Source organism: Rhipicephalus sanguineus, chromosome 1 (assembly GCF_013339695.2).
Source record: "Rhipicephalus sanguineus isolate Rsan-2018 chromosome 1, BIME_Rsan_1.4, whole genome shotgun sequence".
Lineage (NCBI taxonomy): Eukaryota > Metazoa > Arthropoda > Arachnida > Ixodida > Ixodidae > Rhipicephalus > Rhipicephalus sanguineus.
In genome coordinates this window covers 135,314,038-135,339,721 of record NC_051176.1, presented here as the reverse complement: position 1 = coordinate 135,339,721, position 25,684 = coordinate 135,314,038, and the positions used below count along the sequence as shown (strand labels likewise).

Here is a 25,684-nt window from a genome sequence, read left to right as displayed (position 1 = left end):
ACTCTCCTCATTGCCCTGTCGTTCTCTTTACAAAGTTCTACTGCTTCTACTGCAATACGAATGCCATGCATCTGCCGCGGTAAAAGCGAAAACACCCCATGAACCTGAAAAACATTTGAAAACGACGAGAAATTACTCTGAGGTTAGTCCCCATTGGTTCTCTACAGAGATTAGTTTTCAACGTATCCCGCGCTGAATGAACGATATTTTTCTTCCAGAAAAACAAGACATCAATAGACAACCCTCGTCCAATGGTATGTTAAAGTTCCTTGGATTTTCTTTGTATGTTCACAGCCTAAACGGCTGTAAATCCACGTTTTTGTTGCAGCTGCGAGCCACTCTTTAAATTGAATAACTATTGCTATCATTCTTCGTTCTTTCAGTCTAGAATAAACATCCTATAGTTTAATAACAATAATTGTTGGGGCTTAACGTCCCAAAACTACGATATGATTATGAGGGACACCGTAGTGGAGGGCTGCGGAAATTTTGACCTCCTGGGGTTCTTTAACGTGCACCTACATCTTAGCACACTGTGATGGTTACGGACGTTCGTCACTATGCTTGTTGATGACGGACGAGAAAGGATTCGTCTAGGCGAAGAAAAGAAGCTTTATATTGAACACTAGAGAAGATGAGAACGATGGTAGGACGAAGAACTACATATACAGCACTAACTGTCAATCATCACGCGACATGTGCGACAGTCATGAATTAGTAGACAGAGAGTCCGGCTAGGCTACGACAGTGTCCGATTCGTGAGAACAAAAACGCTGTCTCACAGTTTGTCGTCCCAGCGTCGTCCCAGCCTGATGCGGTCATCGACGTGCGCGAGGACACAGGTGGCACGGCTGGCACGCTTGACGGCACACGGATGCGCTACCGTGTGTAGCGCCGTTGGGTCGGACGTAGCGGCCAACCCAGCAGTACAGGTCGCAACTTCCGAGGACCCGTGTCAGGCCACGACCCGCGAAGACCGCCCCAGGTAGGCCTCGCCTACGATCCTGCCCTCGGCCACTGCACCCAGGCAGGAGCCGTTCAGCAGGCCTCGTCCTTGAACAGGCCACCGGAACTGGACCTTGGACACGCTACCGGCCCTCGACCCGGCAGGCACGAACTGCTCGAACGCCCGCCTCAGGAACGTCGCCCGGAGCTCGTCACCTCGCGCGGCGCCCGGCTTCGTCCCCTTCGTGGCTTGGACCCGCGAGCCCTTCTGATGATGATGATGATGATCCTCTACACATGGCTCATACCCACTCTGGGGGATTGGCCAAGAATTGTAGATATGAAGATTTAAAACTACTAAGTTAACACAAAAGACAAGCACACATAAAAAGAACTAGTGCAATAATTATTTCTACATTCAGCCCAGACTTCTCATCCTAACTAAAAATTAGAGCCCTTCTCCGCACGTTCCTTCTTTTTTTTTCTTCTCCTTTCCGTTTGGTTGTCGCCTTCGTGCCAGCTGCCCTCCGCTCGTCTTCTTCAGTTTCGGTTTTCTCGGTTCTCGACGCTTTTTAGTCCTTTTAGTCGCAAATCATGCCTAAAACACATCACTTTTGTGTCCTTTCCTTACACACACGGGCCGCGAGCATTTTCGCCTCCATCGAAAATGCGGCTGCCGCAGCCGGGATTCGATCCCGCGACCTGCGCGGCTCACCAGTCGAGTACCATAACCACTAAACCAACGTGACGGGCGGTGTGTGAAAGGAGTAGTGTATACGACATACCGGTGACATGCGGAAAGTCGTACATAGGGCAAACAGGCCGCTGCCTCAATGACCGGTTAAGGGAGCATGTATAAAATTTAAAGTTGACGGTGCCCATCTTTTTTGCTCCCACTGCAGAAAGTGCACGCGTGTGTGCCGATGTTTCGCGAAGCCAAGATTTTAGGTAGAAGACGCAACAAATTAGCCCGTGAACTCTGGGAGGCGTATACTATATAAAGAAAAAAGGAACTGATAGTATTAACGACACGTACATCTCCCCTTATAAGAGCGAGATAAGGCTTTTTGATGCAACATGTCCGTAGCCCGATAAGTGGTTTTGTCTAGCTATGCGTGCGGTCCGTCTGCGCATCACCTTGCTATATATTTCATGGCAACTCATTGCAATAACCTATTTGTGAGTATACCGCCTGCCCTGTGGTCTTTCATGTGTTTGTCCTTTTAGCGCTAAAATGAAGATGCCGTCAAGTATACACCAACTAGTCCAGCAACAAGTTCTTATTATTTATGAGGAAATGCCCATGCCAGTGTATCAGCTCAACCAACGCAGCCAAATGAGTTGCCTATGCACGCTACAACGATGTTTTGAAATCATAGGCAAAAATTCTCGACAACTACAGAGCTGTTGGTAGCCGCAATCTGGAAACAGATAGTGAAATATCGTTCTAAAATGTCTAATCAGCGATTGCAAGTAGTCTGAACCAGGAGTAACGCGTTAAAGAAGCCCTCGACCACCCCTCGTGTTTGGTGAAAAAATAGAAACAACGGAAAGCAGAGGCTGCTGTGAATAGCTCAGCTAAATCTTGTAGTCGCGCGCGGCAAGGACAGTTCACAAGCGGAGCGCCAAGTTGCCACTTTACCAAGCGCGCTCTCTTCATACAGAGGCCCGTACACTCACTTCGGAGGGCCGTCATACAGCAGATTTTACGTCATAGAGCAGATTGCTGCTATTGGTCGATAGCTGACATAAATTAGGAGTGGCGTTTGGACCAAATGCGCTTCTTGCCAAGGGGTGTGGCCACGTGCCGGGCGTCGCGCTCTACAGTGTGCTAAAATTGCACAGTAGCAACGCTATAGCGCACACCTGATCACACCAGGAGAGAGCGATCGCGTTTCATGACACGCGCTCAAGGTCATGACGAGCGCACTACGTAGCTTCTTCCCCCCGTGTAATCCATCCCAGTGTAGCTTCCAGCGCGCTCGAAAGGACGAAAGAATAAAGAAAGCGCTTAAAGCGTGCGACAAATCCCTGTAACTCCGTTCATTGATTCTTGACGGGCTCAAACAATTTTTGCGGCGATCGATTCGTCAGGCAAGAAACTCCGACACTGAGGTCAAGCGATGATTACTTAGGAAAGTCGTTCTGGGTCCCTTCAGAAATAGGCTCTATGTGCATGCAATAGCAACATTTTTTTGGCAGAATTTGTGGTCGGTGTATACTCGCCATGTTGAGCCTGTTGGTGGTTGCGAAAATCGTCCAAGCTTCGCGGAAGAACTAAAAAAATTGTACCGAAACCACGTTTGAGGGCTCTTTATTGAATTATTGCGATTAACCAATAAAATTTATCATATTAAGTTTCATGACTGAAAGTATGGGTAGAGGTGACCGCTACGTTACGTAATTATGAAACCCATCATGTCTAGCAATCTGGGCCATCGAGTACTGCGGCAAAGTCGACCCTAAAGGGAAGCGCTCGGCGTAACGCTATGGGGAGCGTTCTTTAAAAAATGATTATTAAAGGATGCCTTAATATTCGCAAATTGCACTTAAGGCACTTAACGCTGACAGCGTTCTTGTGCTGTACATAGCAATTAGTTTGAATTCGCCGGCTGGATTTTTTTCCCGAGACACTTTCGTGGATCCATTGAAAATGCATGGGGTGACTTTTCAAAAGTTAATTGTAGCACAATGATCATTTATTCGCTAATTGCACTCTAGTGACAAGTACAGTACGACAACCTTTCCATGTGCTTGCACTTTGGTATGATTACGCTGGCTGGGTTTTTTTCCTGAAGAGGTTTCCTAAATCCCACTGCGGGAAAGCAGCCCTACAGGGGTAAGAAAATGCCTGTCGCTAAATTGATGAGAAAGTGCATGTTGATCAGGTTAAAACTCAGAAAAGTCTGCAGATGTGATGCACATTATCACGCTGACGTACAGGAAATTGGTAATAGTAATAAATAATAGTAAAGAATCTAACAATTTATTTGAAATTTATGGGCGCAAGTTCTTAGTGTAGAAGCACATCTATAGTATAGATGGTATTTCAGGGTATATAGTCACGATAAGACGATAGATCACAATTTCATATAATGGATTTCTACTGTTCATTTTTATCGTTGATTAGTAACAAAGATTAATTACAATCAATTAATTATATGCAACCTAGTCTTCAGTGGTGTCAAACGAAAAGTATCCGAAATGGCAATGTAGCTTTTTAATAATAGCAGTGACATCTATATATATTTAGTAATCATGGTCATCCTTATCTATCTATCTATCTATCTATCTATCTATCTATCTATCTATCTATCTATCTATCTATCTATCTATCTATCTATCTATCTATCTATCTATCTATCTATCTATCTATCAAGCCGCCTACGACTTTGTGCTCTCTATTCCCCCTCCCCATGTGTAGGGTAGCAAACTGGACGCATTGTCTAGATAACCTCCCTGCCTTTCCTACATTCCTTCTCTCTCTCTCTCTCTCTTGACCGTTTCGTTAACGTGATGTACACCGAAATTGGTGTGGCATCACGTGAATGCATGACGAATATAAATGACAGGTCATAAGATCAAAATCATGACATGCACATCATGAACGGTATGATTTACATGCCACGGTCTTGTCCTCTCGCTGCCGTTGCGTTAATTTAATGTATACCAAAATTAGTAAGGCGTGACAAGAGATGTATGACGAACATAATTGACTGGTCGTAACGCGCAAGTCATGACATGCATGTCATGTACAGCATGATTTACAAGACTGCGTTGGGGCGCTCGCGGCCTTGTCATTAAATGGATATGTGCCAAAATTCGTATGGCGTGACATTTCTGTAAGATGAACATAAATGACAGGGGGTAATATCAAAATCATAAAATGCATGTCATGTACTGCATGACTACCATTACACGCTCATGGTGCGCTCGCAGCCGTTTCGCTAGTTTGATAGATACCAAAATTTGTATTGTGCGACGTGACTGTATGCCGAACATAAATGAGAAGTAATAGCATTAAAATCATGACATGTATGCCATGTACGGCATGATTTACATGCCACGCTCATGGTGCGCTCGCGGCCGTTTCATTCATTGGATATATACCAATATTGATATGGCATGACATGACTGTATAAAGAACATAAACGACAGGTCCTAACATGCAAATTCGGACATGCATATCATGTACGGCACGACTTTCATGCCGCGCTTGTGATGCACCTGACGAATACACCGCCCATCGAAACATCAACCAACTGGTATGAGGCCCTCACTAAGGCGAAAGCCTTAGATGTCTCATCAAACGCGAAACTTGACTGCCGGCGTCTTCGAGATTTGGCGGCATGTGACGATACTTCGCGAGACCGGCGTCGGCATCGAAGGATGCAAAAAAAGTAATTAAGGGTCTAGAGTCACGTGATATTCATGTGAATATGCGTGTGCCTGTGTACGTGCATGTACGTGCAGTCGGCGTACCAAAAGTCACATAACCTCAGTGTAACATGACGTCATTAATGACGTCATTCTGTGACGGCATCATACTTCGCGAGACTGGTGTCGGCGTCGAAGAATGCAAAAAAGTAATTAAGGGTCTATAGTCACGTGATACTCACGTGAATATTGCCAGCCCACTTCTTGTTTTATTTTGATGTATTCGGGTTTGACCAGCAAGGGCGGTTATCAACGCTCGACGCTGTCCGCGAAGCAGTGTTAGAGAAGCTTCCCGATTGCAGTAGATCGTTTTGTTAAGATTGCGCGCCGCACGCGAATGTTCCAGCTTTGTCTAGAGATAACGCCGCCGCCAGCGATATCGCTGGAAAGTTCGATAACTTATGCTTGCAATAGAACATTCCCAAGCTTAATTTCGGCGAAGATAAGTGCGTGGCACTCCTGCGTTATTGACGAAGCATAAATGTGTGGTTGTGTTCAACGGGTCGTATCTTTTTGCCCTCCAGTGGCCCATGTCGGCGACTTTTGACTAATAAATGTTAGTACTGCCCTCAGAAATTTTGTGAATTGCTTATTGGTAGTATCGCATGATTGAATTTGTGAAGATGAGGGACAGCGTAGTCAAAGGCACCGGATAGGTGTGCTATAGAGGTTGTCTGAACAGGAAAAACTCAGAGGGTCCCTTATGCAATTGCCTAAGAAGACTCGAAGGCGAAAGCCATTTTCTTGTTCTTTTTCTTCTCGGTCGACGTGCTGATCCTCCCCTCCACCGTAACATTCAAAAGCTTTCCGAGTTCAACGTGCTTTTGCACTGCCTCCCGGATCGGAGGCACTACAAGCTTTCTGCTCCTGACATGGTTTTGCAGAGCCTCCGTGATCGGCCCGCCTTTAATCAAGTGACGATGCCCTTCGATGTCGCCACTACGATGTGTCAAATTCTGGCGATATGTGACGTCATGCTGACGTCATGTTACACTGAGGTCATGTGGCTTTTGGTACGCCGACACACACACACACACACACACACACACACACACACACACACATATTCACTTGAGTATCATGTGACGCTGAACCCACTTTTATTACTTTTTTTTTGCATCCTTCAACGCCAACGCCGGTCTCGCGAAGTATCGAGAGATATTGCCAAATCTCGAAGACGCCGACGGTCAGTTTTCGCGTTTGATGAGGCATCTAAGGCTTTCGCCATAATAGGAGCCTCATACCGGTTAGCTGATATTTCGATGGGTGGTATATTCGTCAAAGGCGCCATATGTTTGGAAGGGTTGGTCATTGACGCCTTTGACTAAGATAGGCTCACCCATGAAAACATCGGCTAGCCTGCCTTATGCCCTTATTCCTCCCCTGCACTTCGGATTTTCTCACTATGATCAGTGCGCACTACAAATAAATGGGTAGTACACATCATTCTGTAGTGATTGTGTCTACAAAACATGAGTGACTCCTTCGCAGAAGGGCGGCCAAAATTTGATACAGAAGGGCATGCCTTTCTGAGGGAGCCGGGCTTTCTGCGAATGTGAGCCACGGCCCGGGCTGCAGCGCAGTGATCGAGTCACTGACTATGACACGCAACTTCAGTTAACCCTCTAATCTGAGACGCTCAGTGACAACACTAGAATGGTGCCGCAATGAAAAATGGCGATAAACACATGCGGGGCCCATCACGTGAATATTACAACGTATTGAGGCTACAGTGTCCACAGGAAAGCAGGGAAAAAAATACGCTTGCGGACTCTTGCCGAGGCAAAGACATAGAGTGCCTGAGTTGTCAGTGACGCTGATCTTCTGGAAATGCGGTAATAGGACAGTTCAACATCTTGCAACTCTTCCTACAATTAACTAATTTACAAAAAAATCATTCTTAAAATCTTAGCTAGATGGCATCTACAACTTTAGGTGCAATCGAAACAATGTCTTGCAAAGAACACGCACTTTTTTCACGGTAAACAAGCATTCATCACAGAGAAGAAGAAGACATGCATTTCGAGACTCTTGCAGTTGCCTTGTTTACATAAGCAACAGAAAACTTTCAAAATGTAACAAATGTTTTCAATGGATTTCGTGAAGGGCCTGTTGACGTACGTAGTCACGTAAAGAAACATGTTTTTGTTTCCGTTTTTTTTTTCCTGCTTTAAACAGGCCGCAATAGCTTGGTTTCAATCCATGACTTCGCACAAATCTGCAGACTAGCAGATATCCATTGAGGCATTTAGGTGGGATCTGTCAGTTTATTTTATTTCATTTCATTTTCAGAAACACTGAGAAGAAAGGCGAGGGCGGGCTGTAAATTTTGTACTGTGCTTAGGAACATAAGTTATTTAGGGCGTATTTTATTATAAGTTTGAGAAAGGAAAGCCACGCGGTTCAAACTATGGCGCCTAATTAAAATACTTCAACGAAAGCTAGTGAATAATAATGAGTATTCAAATAAATTTGTGCCTTAGTTCTGTCGCTTATTGAACACGAAAAAGCGAAGTCTAGCGACTGTACCACACGGCTTGGCGCTTTCACCCAGTTGAGCAATATAATGGGTTTGTAAACTGACGCCAACGAAAATGAGGGAAGTCAAGCCTGAGTATGCACAGTCCGAAACGCACGACCATCATCATATTTTAAGATGGTATTATTTCTCAAAATTAGCTTCTATGATTCAAAACATGGCAGCGACAAAAGGCGTGCTCGCCAACTTTAAAAGGAACCAGGGGAGGCCAACGGCAGTACGATCGGACGAAAAATATTGAAGAAACTCGGAAAATATTCAAAGAAAAATGAGAGGAAGGGCAGGACGCCTTTTCCAGATTCCGTCGTCTTGAAGAAGGACCGAGCCACTTTGCAACAAAACTAGTGCTGATTCACAGTTGAGCAGCACGCCGCCCGCTCGTCGCATGCATTGCGGTTATCAGTCGGCGATTGCCGGTTCGCGCGCGGTGGTGAAAGCCGATATTGTCGTCTGTCTTTGTGTCCGCTACGTTGTCGGAGTCATAGCGGGAATTACGAATCTTTAAGGTCCGTACGCCACGTGGTGCCAAAAACCGCGAACTGAAAGCGATGTCCGGAATTGCTGGGTATGGCAAATTGTAAGAATGATAAGAGGTGGTGTAAGGTTCATGTAATACAATGTGTGGCGCATTTGGCGTTGCGGTGATATAAGAAGACACATTTTTATATGAATATGAAGATTGTTAATGCTTGTACATTATGAAATGTATTTACATTTCACAGTGACAAAAATTTACAACAAGCGGCCGCTTTTTAGAAATCTCTAAACGGCATTGGGCGCTTAGCAGCAAGGGCCCTAATTCCGTCTGACTCGGCCGCCTGTCTCCACTAATTGAACAGTTAATTAATTTCTCTATTTATTGTCATACTTGATGTCTCTGGACATCTTAAGATGCATGCCACTTCAGAAAAAAGTAATTATGAAGGTCGCGGTGAAATATTTCATTCCAACTATTTTCGAGGGTTTCTGACACATTTTTTTAAACACCCTGTATACAAGCACGCATACAAACACACGCATGAACACACATAAAGGTTAACTAAACCCCACTGTTATGTTTGCCGCTAATAAGTCGATCCTGCAGACGGGACGGCGCGGCACTGTACGTCGTACAAAGCTTCTTTCTCGGCTCTCCCCCTGCCTGGTCTTCCGCTGTGCAATTATCAAGAGAAAGCAAACGGCTTCCTTTGAGCAAGCTTGTCTACCCCGATGGCCAGCACGGGTTGCGGTCAAGCGACCGTTCTCAGAGGTCGGCGGCCCGAATGTGTGGGAAAATGAGGATGACATCCCCCGCTCTATGCCGTCGCTCGAGGCGACAGTATGCGTGACCCCAACAACGACCAACAATGCAAGGTCGAATGCGTGGGAGGCAGGGTCACGCAAACGCCTTTTCTTTCCCAGAACCATTTAACGACTGGCTCCGCGAGTTCAACTCGATGCGTATGGGAAAATGGCGTGAACGCACCAGGGCTAAGATACAGATGTGTTTCGACCGTGAGAATCCCTGAGAGCGTGGGAAGGAGAGAGAGAGAGCCATGATGGGAAAGAGTGCCAAAACGCCTGTCTGCACTGTAATGACACTGCTGTCGAGATTAAGGACAGCCCAGTAGGGAGTGGCTTAATCTGAGGGTAAACAGATTGGATAACAGAAGGTTGAGGCGGACCAGCAGTGGCCACCTCCCCTTTTCTTTGTTACCGCAAGGTACTTAAGACTGGACGTAATTCGTTTCCCTTCAGTCTAGGCTGTAATCACTTAACTGATCGATCAGTAAGATTCCGTACGATGCAACTTTCGTCTGGGCCGTAACCACTCGGTGGTCGAACAGTGAGACTCGGTTCTTCGTATGGAGTAACAGTGTTCTAGGCTCTAACTTAAGAAAAGTTAAGTAGAAGAGTAAGATGCTGTTGATGTCTATGTTATCATCAGTGTGCTTCGGCAAGATGTACATATGACTGTAAATATTTCGCTACAATATACCTTCAAGTTTTTATTACCTCCAACCTGCCTCCTGCTTCATCGACGTCGATCATCTCCTTGACGGGACTTCAATCCACATCAAGGAGAAAACGAACAAGAAAAACATAACTCCCACTTTCCCCCACCCTCTAAAAGAATTGGGGCAGGTACGCACTACTGGTGCGAAGACTGTGGAAACAGCAGCGGAGCCGGCGGTCCTTCCCTCCTTCATTCCCTCCTCCTCACCTTCACTTCCCTTTCACGCCCCCTCGCTATGCTGCGGTGTACGTGGCCATGCTATGCTTTACCCTCTCCCTTCCTCCTTTCCCTTCTCCTCGCCCTCACTTCTCATTCCGACCCCCTTCCTATTCTTACTATACACGGTTATGTTACGCTTTCTTTCTCTCTCTTTCTGTTTCTTCTTTTTTTTTCGCGTTGAAAACGACCGTTTATCCAATCAATCGTCAATCAGTTACAGAGTACAGTGTACTTTACATTGATGACACATGTAAGATGAGGAGCAGGGTTGGCAAAAAGGCAATTTAATGCCTGACAAAGTGCCGTAACCCGTCCCAGTCAATAAAGCGCACAAGCATCAGTGATGCATACATGTTAAAAGATTAGAAACAAACAAGCAGCCACAGTTATACACAATTTTTGATAACAGTACATTAAACATCGTTAGAATAGCATTCATACTTCGAGACCTGTCTGCAAGACTGTTTACAACAATAGCGTATTATAACTTTTTTTTATAAAGACGACGCAAGGAATATGTGCAAATACCCAGACTTTTTTAATACAAAACCATGCTATTACTATTCACTAACTGAAAATGTGACAGATATTCATTCACGTCAATTTTAACAACTTGAGAGATGCCATCTGGAAAAAAATCACTTTTGAAGCATTACTAGATACGCGAGTATTTTCTTTTTAAACGCAATTACTGAGCGGCTCTCTTGCACGATGATGGTAATTGTGGGATGTACATTCAGTAGTTGAGGGATCATATGCGTGAGCGTTTGAGTGCCGTAGTTTGTCCGTATTCTTTACCTGCAGTATGTTATGCGTCTAAAACTGTATGTATGATGCCTTCGAGAGTATGCATCTTGAAATGCCACCGCGTTAGGTTTCAGTTTATCATATATAATTGCCGCTATTTTTTTGTATAAGATGTTCTCAAACGTTAATATGTTGCGCTTGTAAAAGAGCGGAGTAGAATGCGTTCTAGGTCCAACACCTTCGATTATCCGTACTATTCTCTTCTGTAGTTCATAAATGCTTTCTTTGTTTGTTTCAGTAGTCGTTCCCAATATTATTAAACAGTAATGAATACGCGAGTATACTAAAGAATAATACAGTTGCTTTGTAACCCAAATTGGCAAAAAAAAATCTGATTTTCCCGATTACTCAAATTGAGTGCGAAAGATCGGTGCGAACTTTGTTTATATGATATGTCCAGTCGAGTATTTCATGAAAGATAATACCTAGAAACATGGGCGTCCGGAGGGGGGTGCAAGGGGGGGCAGCTGCCCCCCCTTGGAATTTCGGATAATAGTTTTCTATGCAGTACACAGCTTCAGGATTGCCAGCCAACTTTGCACGTTACACACTACTACTGACTAATCTTGCCGGTGATGTCACGGCAGTGAAAGAAAAGCTGCCTGTGTTGGATGCGAGCCTCTCCCCTGCCTCCCCACCCTGCTGTTGCACCCCCCTGCAAAAAGTTCTGCGGACGCCCTTGCCTAGAAACTTTTGGCATGTGACCCGTTCAATTAAATCTCCTCGAAATTTTACTTGAATGTAAAATTTCGTATCCTTTTATTTTTTTCGCAAAAAAATAACATAATTTGTTTCTTTGGTGCGTAGTTCAAGCTTATTTACTATTAACCATATTAATCAGTGCTTAAGCCATCTGTTTGCTTGCTTTTCTAAGCTATCCATATCTTTGCCAGAGAAAAAAAACGTTTGGATCATCGGCGTATAAAATCATGTCTGGAGTTAGTCGTATAATAATAATATCGTTTATATATAGGAGGAACAGCAGCGGATCTAATATAGATCCCTGAGGGACGCCGTACTTAATTTTATGCATTTTTGATATTGCATGCTGCGTGTCGCAATACTGAAATTGATTTGTAGATAACTGCTTATTAACTTAGGGAAACACCTCTTGTGCCATATTGATTTCATTTCACCAGGAGAATTTCATGAGGAGAACTTCTTCTCGGCCTAGTTGGTATTGCTTGCTGTACGACATACTGCCGCTAGTAAAAAACACACACGTAAGAGAGACACGAACAGGACGACTAGCGGGCGGCACTTCCAACTGATTTATTTCAGGCATGAAACATAGCGGTATATACATGTGACACACACCAGCGCAGAATAGCCAACACTGCCTAACCTACCCATCTCTCAAACAATCTAATCTCAGAAGACCGCAGCTGTATGGACGTGTCACTTATACATTCATCACCTAACTTACTGATATAAAAGGCTTCTAGTAACTCACGGGCTGTCTGATATTTTCTTTTACCTAGGATCATCACCTCATGAAATCGTGGTTAGCATTTGCAGACCTTGCAGTGCGCGGGAAGATGCGCAAGTTCATTTTCTTTTTTTTTTTATATTTTCTTTCCATTTGTCGTCCTGTTCGTGTCTCTCTTATGTGTGTGTTTTTTACTAGCGGCAGTATGTCGTACAGCGAGAACTTCATGTTTGATCGAATCGAAGGCCTTTTTGAAATCAAGGAATATTCCAAGCGTGTAAGATCTCGGCTCAAAATTATCTTTTACTTCGGCCTTGATAGACAGTAAAGCATGTTGTACTTTTTTTCTTCTGAAAACCGTATTGCTGTTCTGTTCTTATATTTTCTTGGCTACAAAAATTTGAGATTCGAACGTATAAGACTCGTTCTATAACTTTTGAAAATATGAGCAACACAGATATAGGTCTATAATTATTTAAATCATTTTCATTACCACCTTTGTGAATGATTGAGGCTCTAGCTATCTTTAGCTGATCAGGAAATATTCCGGTGCTTAAAATCAAAATACATATGTGTGAGAGCAGCAGACTGATATACTGTAAGACTGCTTTTAATAGTTCTGCTTTTATAACATCAACGCCTGCTGCAGAATTGTTAGGTAAATTTATAATGAAAGAATGTATTTCGGACTCATCAGTCCGAAATCGATTTTGTAATGTTTTTGGTAATGTATGGTTCACAGCCTGTGTCGGTACTAGCGGAAATTTCACAAGCCCCAGACTTCAAAAAATGGTTCTTGAACATATCAGCAAGTATTTTACCAGACCAAGACTTTCTTTCTATCGTAAGCTCGGTGATGGTCTTTTTATTTGATGAAAATAAAAGATCGTTCATGGTTTTCCAAACTGCCTTCTGGTCATTCATAATAGCTGTAAACCCATGTTCATAGTCTTGTATGCGTACCTGCTTGATATCAGAACCTAAGTTATTTCTCAATTGCTTACACTGCCGCAAGAAGTGGATTTGCTTTGTTTTAATAAATGTGCTAATTAGGTTATCCCTTTCTTTTATTCTGTTTAGAAGTGGCGCATCTAACCATGGCTTTCTAACTTTCTTGTTTGTTTTGAGCAGTACAAGAAGGAGGGCCTGATCATAGAGCTGTGTTATTTTCAACATAAATGTTTCGTAAACGTGTACATGTTCAGTTATTTGTAACTTTCGTGCACTCTCTCTCTCTCTCTATTTTTTTCTCTTTCTTTCTCTCTCTTTCTCGTGTTACGTGATACCTGAAGCCACGTGGTATCTCGGCGGGCACGCGGTGTCGGCGTGGCTGGACGAAGCCGGTGCGCGGGAGCCAGGAAGGGCGGCGTGAAGACCTTGGCGAAGCGATGGCTTGGTTAAGCTTTTGCCCTCTCGCCTCTCTCTTTCCCACCCATTGCTATACTATACTATATATGGTTACGCTTTCTCTCGCCAAGAACTTCTGTCTTTCTCTATCTTTATTTCCCTTTCTCTCTTTATTTCTCTCTCTATGTACTCGTTCTCTCGGCCGTCAGAGTTATTGCATCCCACGCCGGAGAAATGGGCGCACGTGTTCTGGGAACGAAGCAGAAGACGACAATGAAGGAGAAAGCGCGGGCCCGTCCATGATGATGACAATTTTCTATCGACGACACACAGCCAACCTCGAGCATAGCAGCTCTGCTGTGAAGAAATGTATGCAGTTGCGCTCAACGTGAAAGTTGTAGGAAGTCCGGAGCAGTGATTCGCCTGCCCTTCGGCTACGCTGGCGTTCACGCGCAAGCGCGCGCTGGCGTCCCAAATCTGCAGCGGGAGAGTCTATTTGCACCTCAACAGCTCGGACTCACGTGACCCAAGTTGTAACGTCACATATGACGTAATTTGTTAAAGCGATCGGCTTCAACTGGCTATGTCTTATTGTGACTACGTCTTGTCAAGCGACTGTGACGTCACGTAAAAAATTACACCATCTCCCGCTAAAGGGGACCATGAGGCGATGCGAAGCCGGAGCACTTGCACGATCGCGTTCCGTTGGCGTTCGTTGGGCATGCTACCGACCTCGCGTCGTGGAACGCGAAGAGGGACGCTACGCGCGTCGTATCTTCCATCTAGCCTGGCCGTTAATTCTCACAGGGCGAGAGGGGGGCAGCGTAGGAGAGGAGAGAGAAGGGGAGGGGACGCGCATGCGCTCGAGCTCATCGCGGCGTTGCGCAGGAGAGAATTTCGGCATGTCTAGCCCGCGTTTCAGAGGAAGAGTGGAAAGGGGGAGGGGAGAGGGTATGAGAGATGGGGAGGGGAGAGGGTATGAGAGAGGGGGAGGGGAGAGGGAAAGTGGAGAGGGTATGTGGAGAGGGAAATGGGAGAGGGAAAGTGGAGAGGGACAGTGGGGAGGGGAAGGGGAGAGGGTGAGTGGAGAGGAGGTGTGTGGAGAGGGTATGCGCATGCGCAGTAAGGGTGGTCACGCCGCACACCACCACCACCACCACCGCCGGATTGAGCTCGACCTTAAGATACTTCGCATCTAAAAAAAAGGAAGGCGCGTTTTATTGCCATCATGGTTCGCGTGCAAGAATTCAAGTTATCTTACATTCTTGTGGTCGCCATCTACGCTACGTAGTTCGTTGGCGGCTTGATTATGGTAGATATTGATAGTTCGTCACCGCTAAGCTATGAAGCAATCGTACGATCGCATCTCCTGGGCTTTGAGAGTGGCGAACACAAGTGGCGTGGGTACGTGAAGACACATCAAGAACTGGAGCACCGGGACCAGAGCGGGTGCTCGTCTCACTGGCGACTCGAGTGTGTTGCCATGCGGGTACGTAGCGTAGTACAGTACAGGTCACTGGTCAGAACATTTGTCTAAAACACCGAAAAGGCGCGCTCCGGACTGCGCTGACAACGTTTTCTGATTACAGCTGGTTTGAAAGAGCCCAAATTCTCGCATGCAAAGCCGTAAGGTTAAATGCTCAATCAACTAGTTATCGGCATACATGGCGCCATAGCGTGCTGGAGCGTGCCATTCCGGCGTTCTAGACAAGTTTCTTGACCTCAATAATAGTTCTCAGTTCACGATCAATTCTCATTAATATTGTGTCTAACAAGGAAAAACGAGCCCTTATAATTTCCACTTGAGTTCTGTAAGTTGCAGATGAAATTTAACAGTCGACTGCTCACTGGTTACTTCTTCAGAAAATGAGAAGCGGCTATCTGTGTAACGCCGCGAGGCTCAACCGAATGGCCATCGGGAGGACTTTGGGCTGTACACCTGTGGACTTCAGTAGATTCCTTCGATGTAAATCATATGGCGCTAACCGCTAACAGCGGTAGCAGCAAATGCAGGCAAGCATACCTGTTCCTTGCGGCACGTTATCGCGCGCCCTGGCGTTCATAGCGCCACACAACTAGGGAGCCTAAATGACCGGCCGTTCATGTAGGTTCCCTACACACAACTTGTGACGTAACACACTTGGCACTCCCCTCGACAGCACGCGTTACTCTCATACCTACGCAACGACACATGACAAGTCCATGAGGGGCACAGTGGAGTGACTTCGATTACGCGGGCTTCCTACGCCGGGCTCTTTAATCCGCAAGGGCACGCAGCGTGGAAGCATGGATGACGATCAGAAGATAACGAACTCGTGCACGCGAACCATGACGGCAAGAAAACGCGCCTTCCTTTTTTTTTATCACGTGACCTCAGAGTCGCTTGACAAGAGGTAGTCTCAATAAGACATAGCCAGTTGAAGCCGATCGCTTTAACCAATGACGCCATATGTGACGTCACAACTTGGGGTCACGTGACCCCGAGCCGTTGAGGTGTAAATAGACTCTCCCATCTGCAGCTCTCTCGGCGTCCATGGCGGCAAAGAAAACGTTCACTTGTGATGCAGTGGCGCCCTCTCCTCTCCTCCTTTCCCTCTTCTTCCCCCTCACATCACTTATCCTCACCTCCACTTCCCTTTTCCATCCCTTTGCTGTACTATACTACACACGGCTAGGCTATGCTTTGCCCTCCCGCTCGTCACCCTCACTTCCCCTTCTCTCCCCGTTGCTATAATGTACTATAAACGGCCATGCAATTTACACTCCCCCACATTCAAGAGTTGGTGGGGAGAGAATTTCGTCTCTTGAATTTTAAAAAAGATCCTGTTTCACCGCAATGGCGAAGCAGTGAATGCGACAGCATTACATGTCGTAATATTATGTGAACTAAGGCTAGCAGTTAACTCTTTCTGGCCCGGTCGCGCATAACTCTACAAATCACTGGTGTATGGAATTACAGCCGCTCCCGGGAGAGAAGCGGTTTTCGTGCAGTTTGTCGTATCAGCTATCCCAGCGCGCAGCGCTGACATCAAAGCGCGTAGAAAGGTATACGAGCCGTTAGCTGATGTCTGCCGAGATAGCACGTGCTCCAGCGTTCGTGCACGCGCCCTTATAGCCAAAGTTCACAGGTGCTGCTCCTCCCCGATGTGACGATCACTCATTGCTTGCTATTGCCAGCCGGTAGCAAGAGGGTAACCGTCCTCATCTTTGTCTATGCCTTCGATCCGTTGTCACATTAAACGGCGCATGCACCTGCCGCGGAACATCGGGGAGGACCTTTGCGCCAGTGCTCACTGTCTTGCATACGTAATCATGCAAACTGCAATTAAATTGGCAGCGTGAGCGGCGTGAGCAAAAACAGGTGGCGGCGGCGGCGCACAGGTCTAGTCGAGAGTAGCGTTTCTTGAGTTGGCCAATTCAGCAAGCTTCAACCTCGGATAAACGGGCGCTCTGTATATCACCCTTGAAGACTAAAGAGAAAGTGCTCTTGTCGTTCTTGCATGTCACAGAAAGAAATTTAATCTATAGGAACACGGAGGCTGACTGCTGAAGGTATATCAATATTTAAATGAGCGCGAAAGTTAAAATACCGTGAATTCAGTGTGATATGGCGTAGCGTGTCTTGGTTGACTCCTGTAAAATAAACGTTTCGATGGCCTGCATGCGACAGCTGGAAGATAGTGTTCGATATGCTTAGGCTTTGGCGTCCTTAGAAGTGAGAATGCCTAATAACAATTTTTGAAAGAATAAGGTGATTACGCTATTAGAGAGATTAAGAATTGGGGCCCCAAGGAGCTTGGGGACCCAAGGAGCTTGCGAACCGCCAGGGCGCATGCGCAGAGCCCAAGCCACTCTTGGGCTCTTGCGCTCGCGTTGGCCCAAGGCCCAAAAATCGAAAACTAGCGTGGGTCCCCAACACTTCTTGGGTCGCCACGAGACTGCGCAGACGCCGCGCGGGTCACGACGCTGTGTGGCCCGCTTCTCGCATGATTTTAATTTCACCACGTGTGGCGTCCAGTGCATTTGACCCAACGCAGCTTGCGTTTGACGCAGTTCTCAAACGCTGCTGCTCCGTCGAGCACAAGAGCAGCCTAATCAACGCAGCTTGGGGACACAGCGTCTTGGGTCCCAATCCTCAAATTCTGGATTGTCGTAACACTCCGGTGTATACGAGCAGTTGTGATGCTGTACGTGCTGCGTAACGGTTTACAGCCACATAACATGCGCCTGCCTGTTGGCAGTCACAGGGAAGTACGTGTTCAGGGAATGGGCCGGACAGCGATCCATTGAATCTAGTCGCATGCTTGTGGGAATGCTGGAAAAGGTGGCAGGTGATCTATTTTGAGCCCAAGGATGTAACTGAGTGCCATAATGATCATACCGTGAGTAGATGTCACTGATGTTGCGCTTGGTGATGCGCTTCAGTATTAAATGCGAAGCATTTCTTAGCGAACCTTTTGCCCTTTGAGAGTTTCTATTTACGTATCTATCTATCAAGCCGCGTACGTCTGGGTGTTCTCATGATCGCCTCCGTAACTTCGTGTAGACCAATATTGGCATGGGAGGGTAAGCGGATCTGACCAATATGACTGTCAGGTCATGACATGAATAACGAGAAAATCCTGTCCCGTACGTCGTCAAACCCTTTCCTCCAGACACGTGTGGCACATACCCGTTTACCACGGCTCGTGGTGTACGGGTATGCGCCGTAGGTGAGTGACAATTTATATCTACCCAGGAACGGCGAGAACAGACACTGGTAATTTAAATGCGAGAGCGTTAAGAAAAACTGACATCGGCAGCGTTGACTCGATGAATGGAAAGAATAAAAATTAGGATCCCAGCAGGAATTGAACCCAAGAATTCTGCGTGACAATCTGGTGTTCTACCACAGAGCCACGCCAGGTCTATAAACTACTTTGGAAAAACAGCCTATGCAGGCGTAATGTCGGTGCAACGTGAATAGTGGTTGTGATGCTGGCTATCTAATTTTACAAGAAAGCATTAAACACTACATATGTACTCCTACGATACAGGCGTCATATTATATTAACGTCTGTGGTTTCAGTGTTGGCTCCGCTTTTATAGCAGTCTACTAAACATTACATTTTATTCCTATGATTCAGCAAGCTATATTGAAGCATTGCTCGACCCCGGAGGAATATATTACAGTAAGTTACGTATGATATTCACATGATTGCACCATAAAGTGCCCTTAGTTTCGATAATACTGACGTATGTACTCTAACATGAGAGCTGACATTAAGTCGCCCCAAAAGTTACCCTTTAAACGCCGTATTAATTAGAACTAACAGACAATAACGCCTTTCTTTGGCATTATTGTCTGTTAGTTCTCGTTAATATTGTCTCTAACAAAGAAAAAGGAGCCCCTAAAAGTCATTTTCTTTTAGGATCCTTTAAACGCCAGTGTTGTCGACGTGCGTGGTAAGCCCACGATGTGCACAGAGCTACTACACTTACAAAAACCGCCACGCCTGCGCGGAAAGCGCAGCACAGTCACAGCGAAAGCTGCAAGAGCGGCATTTCTAGAGCCCCTTGTAAACTCTATTGTGGCTACTAATACAAGTACACTAGCAGCGTACCTACTACGCCACAAATCATAATTTTTGTGAAGTTGGGAAGCACCCACCACGACATTATTTGTCATTCTGCGGAGAAGCGAGGTACCATCTGTAAGGAATTATGTGCACTTTGTTGATGCGACGGTTGCTGACGATGAATAATTATAGCTAAGCCCTTTGTAATGGTTGGAAATCCCTTGAGGGTTTTCGCGGTACATGTACGGCAGAAGCTTCCTGGTACCAAAGGGTTTTCGTCGTACATGTACGGCATAGCGTTAATTTTTAAAACGCGCGCCTTTTTCGATCATTTCTCTCGCTTGGCCTGTGCTTCCACGCTTCGGGAATACGTGGCATTTTTTTTAATGCGCCAATGTCTCTCCGTCTTTTTTTTTTTTTTTTTTTGATTTCCAAGGCGGCGCGGCGGCGTTGAGTTGCGCATCGGAACGCGCGCACGCGGCGGGCTGGTTTCGATTTCATCCTTCGGGTGGTTTTCGCTTCTTGCGCCCGCAAAGCTGATGGCTGTTTGGTTTCTAATCTCTTAAAGGGTGACCGTTTGTTACTCTCTCGTTTATTGCACACCGGGGCGCGAATACATCTGTTTCCGTGCGGCGCTAAATTACACAAACTACACCGCCGTGATTGCGTTTCCTGTTTTTGGGGTCTCGGAAAAGCTATCTGCGTCTTGTTGGCGATAAGGCGAAGGATTACTGCAGCTTTTTTAGTCGTTTTGCTTTCCGGACGGGCGCACAACCATAGAGTTTTCTTGCACGCGCTCACTGACGCAGTTCGCTTACGCTATGGAAGCGCGCGCCGCTTGCTCTGCTGCCAGTGAGTCGAGTAGCGATTCTTCCGATGCGGACTATTCCCCAAGTGCCGAATCAGAATCTGATTAATTGGATTTCAGTTTGTCAGACGAGGATTTTTTGACGAGTTTAGACTCCGATGACTATCACGGAGCGACATCTGAAAAGCGTGCGCGGCGAGCCATGCTTCAATGACTATCACACGCTGAAAAGTTTTGTTAGAGCACGAACATTTTTAACCGGAAAAGTACTCTGGTGCGCTTATTTTTGTATGTCTGTGAGCTACGTTTAATACAATGCATAATTTTTATTTATAAAAAACTGTTAAGCTTTTTTTTTTCAGGAATTTGCTTGATTTTACTACGAATAAACCAGGTGTATGTAACAACAAAAATGATTTTTTGTCACTTTACGGTCACGAAAAAAAATTTTAGACAATTTTTTTCTTAAATAAAATCGTCTGAAGAATTTATTTCAGCAATAAACAAATTACACATTTTTGGACTGGATTTCGCATTGTGTGACGCCCGGTGGTTATTTAACTTTCCCACCACGCTTTATAACATACGCTAACGTGAGAAAGAGAGAGAGAAAGGAATTAACTTTATTGAGACCCTGAGGAAATGGATTATGGGAGCCTCATGGGCTTCCTTGGCAACCAATAGAAGTGCACTTGCGAGGAACCCACTACGCTATAAATCATCATAATTTTTGTGAAGTAGGGAAGCAGCCACTATTCAATTTTTCGTCAATCTGCGGAGAACTGTGGTACCCGCTAAATACCTGTAAGACATTATGTGCACTTTGTTGATGCTGTGGCTGATGACGATGAAGAATTATGGCAGAGCCCTTCGTAATGGGTTGGAAGCATTCAACAATCCACTCGCTGCGCAATTCGCATTGTGTGACGCCTGGCTACAGAATTCGCGTCACTACATTACATATGTTAATGTAGTTCCTTCCCGATATGAAGCTTGTATAGGGTCTTTTTTGTAAGCAGTTTCAAGCACCGGCATGGCTCTGAGGTAGAATACTGAGCTCCCGCGCAGAGGGCCTAGGTTCCAACCGCGTTCCATCCTGGATATTTTTCTTATTTCCGTTTTTTTTTTTACTTCGCGCGATCGTGGTTACGGACACCGGCGGCGGCGGACAACTACGGCGCCAAGAACGGCCCTTGTTGTGATCTCAGAACAGCTTTCGCTGTAACACACGTCGATCCACCTCGTAAAGCTTGGCTCAATACTATAAAGTACAGCATAGAAGTACTCGCTGACTGCTTCGCATGAAACCGATTCTCACAACGCGTAGGACCTGGCGAATTTTTTTCTACAAGCGCACGATTGAATGATGCTGCCTGTTCACCACATGATTTTTTAACACCAAAGTTGTTCTTGGTCGAGCCTTTTATGTCAGGGATCCGTGGTAACGCTTGTGGGCATCGTAAACAGGTGTGCGCCACAGATATTGGGTAAATCTCACAACTCACCACTGGTCCACTAAAGATGAAGGCAACAATTAATTGCCTTCAATTTAGCAATTGTGCCACAGAAATATGTGCGCCCTCTCAGGAAACTATCATAATAATAAACGCGCATGTGCCACATAAATGGGGTAAATCCCACTACACACAACTTCCACTATAAAAAGAAAGAAGGTAACAGTTTGACCAACAAATGGCGTGCGCGTTACCATAGTCACACAACTGCCACGTGATACTTTGTGGTTATAGAAGGTGGTGGCTATACTATCACCTCAAAGCTTAACAAAGAGTGTTTAATAAAGAGCAGTGATGCAACATATCTGAAAGACTTGCAAAACATAGAAGTGCGTTAGCCTGAGGAAGGGAAGGCCACCAGCTTCGCTGTTTCATCGGTGTCCGCGAAGCGGAGCTGGTTGAATTTTTTCATATGAAAGAACACACAGCTCAATCTGCTGACCTTCGCAGAAAGCGGCCTGACTCTTCGCGAACTCCGCGCACCTGAGGATCATGTAAGTGTACGCGCTGTACGTACATGAAGGTAATTCAACAACGTTTCGAAAGTTGTCGTCGTCTAATCCTGATTTTCGCTTCCCAAGTGACGTCACGCCCAGTAGACTCCGGTGTATGTGTATTATCAGACGCCTTAAGCATTCCGTGCGACCACTTTCATCATCCAGGGGGAGAGAGAGAGAGAGAGAGAGAGACTCTTTATTGGAAAAACAGAGATTTTTGCCGGCGTCAGTATATAACCGCTGGCATGCTACTCTGTGTAGGGATGGGGAAGGGGATCGACAGACTAAAGAAGAGAGGGAAGGAAATAATAATAAAAAGAAAGAATATAAAAAAAATGAAATGCGCGAGTGAACCTGATAGAAATATTTACAACGAGTGTGTCAGGTAAGTGAAGCCTTTGCTGTATGAAATAATCATGCAATCATTAAAGCTTTCCTACTAGGCCAATGTTTGACAAGTAATTAAACAGGGACTGTAAAACCCGTCGCTGTTTAGAAGGGCCGGGCACTGGGCCTAATATGTTGGGCAACGTTAACTGATCGTGACAAATCATGTCCATTTGTCTCTCAAACACCGCTCTCTCATTGCGGTACGCGGAGCAATCCAGTAATATGTGCTCTACTGTCTCTATGCTGCCACAGTTATCACAGCAGGGACTAGTGGTGCGCCCTATGCGGTACAAATAACTGTTCGTGTATGCCACGTTCAGTCGAACACGATAGTACAGTGTCTCAAGTTGGCCAGGAAGTGTTGGGGAAATTTTCGCTCTCACTTCTGGGTCAATGCAACGCAGACAGTTATCTTGTTGGAGCGGCAGATTCCAGAGGCGGTCATTTTCTTGATAGGCATATTTTTTTGCGATGTTCGAGGCGTCGACTTTAGTAAAAAATATTCTTCTGAATTTCCGGTACTGGAGTCCATTTCGGGCTGCTTCGTCCGCCTTTTCGTTTCCTGAAATACCAGCATGGCCAGGTATCCATTGGAACTTAATGTAATGTCCATCAATCTTAGCCTTCTGATGAAGATAGGCGATATCAGATGCTACACTTTGGTGATTACCATGCTTGTGCCTGTTCCACATACTTTGTAGGGCTGCTTTAGAATCTGTAAGTATCACCCATGTTTTTGGCAGTTGCTGTCGTAGTATAAACTTAAGAGCCTCTTCAATGCCATATAGCTCAGCTGACGTAGAAGATGTCGCTCTCAAGACGATACGAGAGGGATTTTCCTGTTGAGGGCACAAAAACTCCATATGACGATCGACGTTGGCTTGTAGAACCATCTGTGAATATGTGCGTTTCGGCTGCGTATTCTTTATACATATACTCCAACGCTATCTGATGAATTGCTGCTTGGGGCATTTTCCTTTTTTCACTAATTCCGGGGATATACGGCACAATTTCTAGTGGTGACAGTGTCCAGGGTGGGATGTTCTTTGGCATAATAGGTGACGTCTGAGCAGGGATCGTAATACGTGCGCCTATGCTTCCGACGGCCTGCCTGAAATTAGATGTAGCACTGGCTTTATAAATATTCTTTAGAAAGTGGTTCTTGTTGTGAAGAACGTGTCTGAGGTGAATCCGAAGTGTCTCCTGCGAAGCTATCACCTCAAGAGGCAGACATCCGGCTTCTGCTACAGTTGCTACTCGAGACGATCCCTTTGGAAGGCCGAGACATATTCGAAGACAGATGTTACGTGCCGCTTCAAGTTTTCTCTTGCTTGTATAAGACATATTATGCAGGATGGGCAGGTAATAACGCAAGGTCCCGTCGACGTATACGCCTTTTGAAGGAGCACCATTGTTCGGCAGTTGCTGCCCCACTGTGACCCGGCTAAAAATCGGAATACGTGCGACGCCGACGAAATCTTCTCAGTCAGTTTCTTCACTTGAGGAGACCATGTGAGATTCCTATCAATCGTCACCCCAAGAAACCTTTGTGTCTTCACGTATGGAAGGGTGCGACTACCCAACACTAGTGGGTATTTTTCCATTCTTCTCCTCGAGAAAGCCATAGCAACGCTTTTGTCGGGGGACAGTTTGAAACCTCTTGAATTTAGGTAGGCCGATATGTTTGCCAGCGCTCTCTGGAGACGTTGTTGGGTGTTTCTTCGGGAACGCGCCGCACTCCAAATGCAGATATCGTCCGCATACAGTGTGATGCTGACGCCACGGCGCAGGTTTCTTTTCAGATGGATAAGCACTAGATTAAATAATACCGGGCTCAACACAGCTCCTTGCGGTACTCCCTTTTCGACGGCATGGAACGTTGTGGGGCCCTCCGGTGTACACATGAAAAGTTGGCGCCCTTGAAGATAATCTGCAATCCATGCGTAAAGCCGTCCTCCAAGACCAAGGGTTTCCAAAGCGTCAAGTATTGCTTTGTGATAGACGGAATCATATGCGGCCTTAATGTCTAAAAATAACGCAGTAGGTGTGTTTCCGCAAGCCAATTCTTCTTCAACTGATGAGATCAAGGCAATGACATTGTCAATGGCAGACCTATTTTGACGGAAGCCATTCATTTCCTCCGGGTAAATTTTCTTAGTTTCCAGAAACCAGTCAAGGCGTTTGTGAATCATTTTTTCGAATAGCTTCCCTACGCAACTAAGCAACTCCGACCCATCATCCAGGGAAATGCTGTGCGTCGCCAGCGTGGCATTGATTCACTCTTCTTAGCTCATTTAGGTGACATGTTGATTCGGTGTTTCTGTGACTGTTCAGGAAGATAGTGCGTTCGGGTATTCACGGAACGTATTCATATGATACCTCGCGGAACGTATTCATATGATACCTCGCAGAAAGAAACTTAAATTTGATTGCCGTCTATGTGTTATTGTTGTTTCCTTAATTCCTTTTTTTTTTCTCCCAGGAAAGAGGAATACCAAAGGGTGAAATTTGCTACGCTAATGTTGGCTGCTTCTCTCTACGTGACCGACTGACGCTCCCATCTAATTTGCCAAGCGACCCGAACTATTCCAAGCCTCAATTTCACCTCTACACAAGAAATAAACGGCACATTCCAACAATTTTCCAGCTGAAGCCAACAGAAGGCTATCGGTATCTGGTGGAGTTTAGCCGAGCGAAACCACTATTTATTTTGGTGCATGGTTGGCTGGAGTCCGCATACGCTCCCTGGGCGCAGTCCATCAAGGACGCTCTTCTTAACGAGGTGAGAAGATTTTACACTACTCATAAAACTGGGCATGTGAGCTTCATATATAGCTGAGTGAAACAGAATGCCGAATCAGGAACGGTTTGTGTGCGAGTAAAAATGCTAAATTCGCACAGATTTGGAGGCGGGAGAAAAAGAGCATGAAAACAGGGTGGCGCCAGAAAAGAAGCGTATAAGCATTTCTTTCAGAAATAAATTGGTGGAGAGTAGCGCTCACGTCGTCTATTCCTTCCTCTTGACCTTGTTTTTGCGCATTCGGTATAAATCATCATCATCTCACTCAGCTGTCAGTTCTTCTGCATTATGAAAACAAGCGGTCTTTTTATGTTGGGGGAGGGGTGTGGTTTTCGGAGCATCAAAAGAAAAATAGCCGGAATCATTTCAGCATAGCGATACCATCTCCTGAGAATCCA

General features: G+C 45.6%; 1 protein-coding gene across 1 annotated transcript in view; it reads left to right on the top strand.

Annotated features, from left to right (window-relative positions):
* LOC119398775 (phospholipase A1) overlaps positions 1 to 25,684 on the top strand; it is a 63,851-nt gene that overhangs the window by 4,133 nt on the left and 34,034 nt on the right. The window contains exons 3-5 of the mRNA XM_037665595.2: positions 36 to 142; positions 219 to 254; positions 24,969 to 25,268. Of these exons, the coding sequence (XP_037521523.1) occupies positions 36 to 142; positions 219 to 254; positions 24,969 to 25,268 (443 nt within the window). The remainder of the gene's footprint in view (positions 1 to 35; positions 143 to 218; positions 255 to 24,968; positions 25,269 to 25,684) is intronic.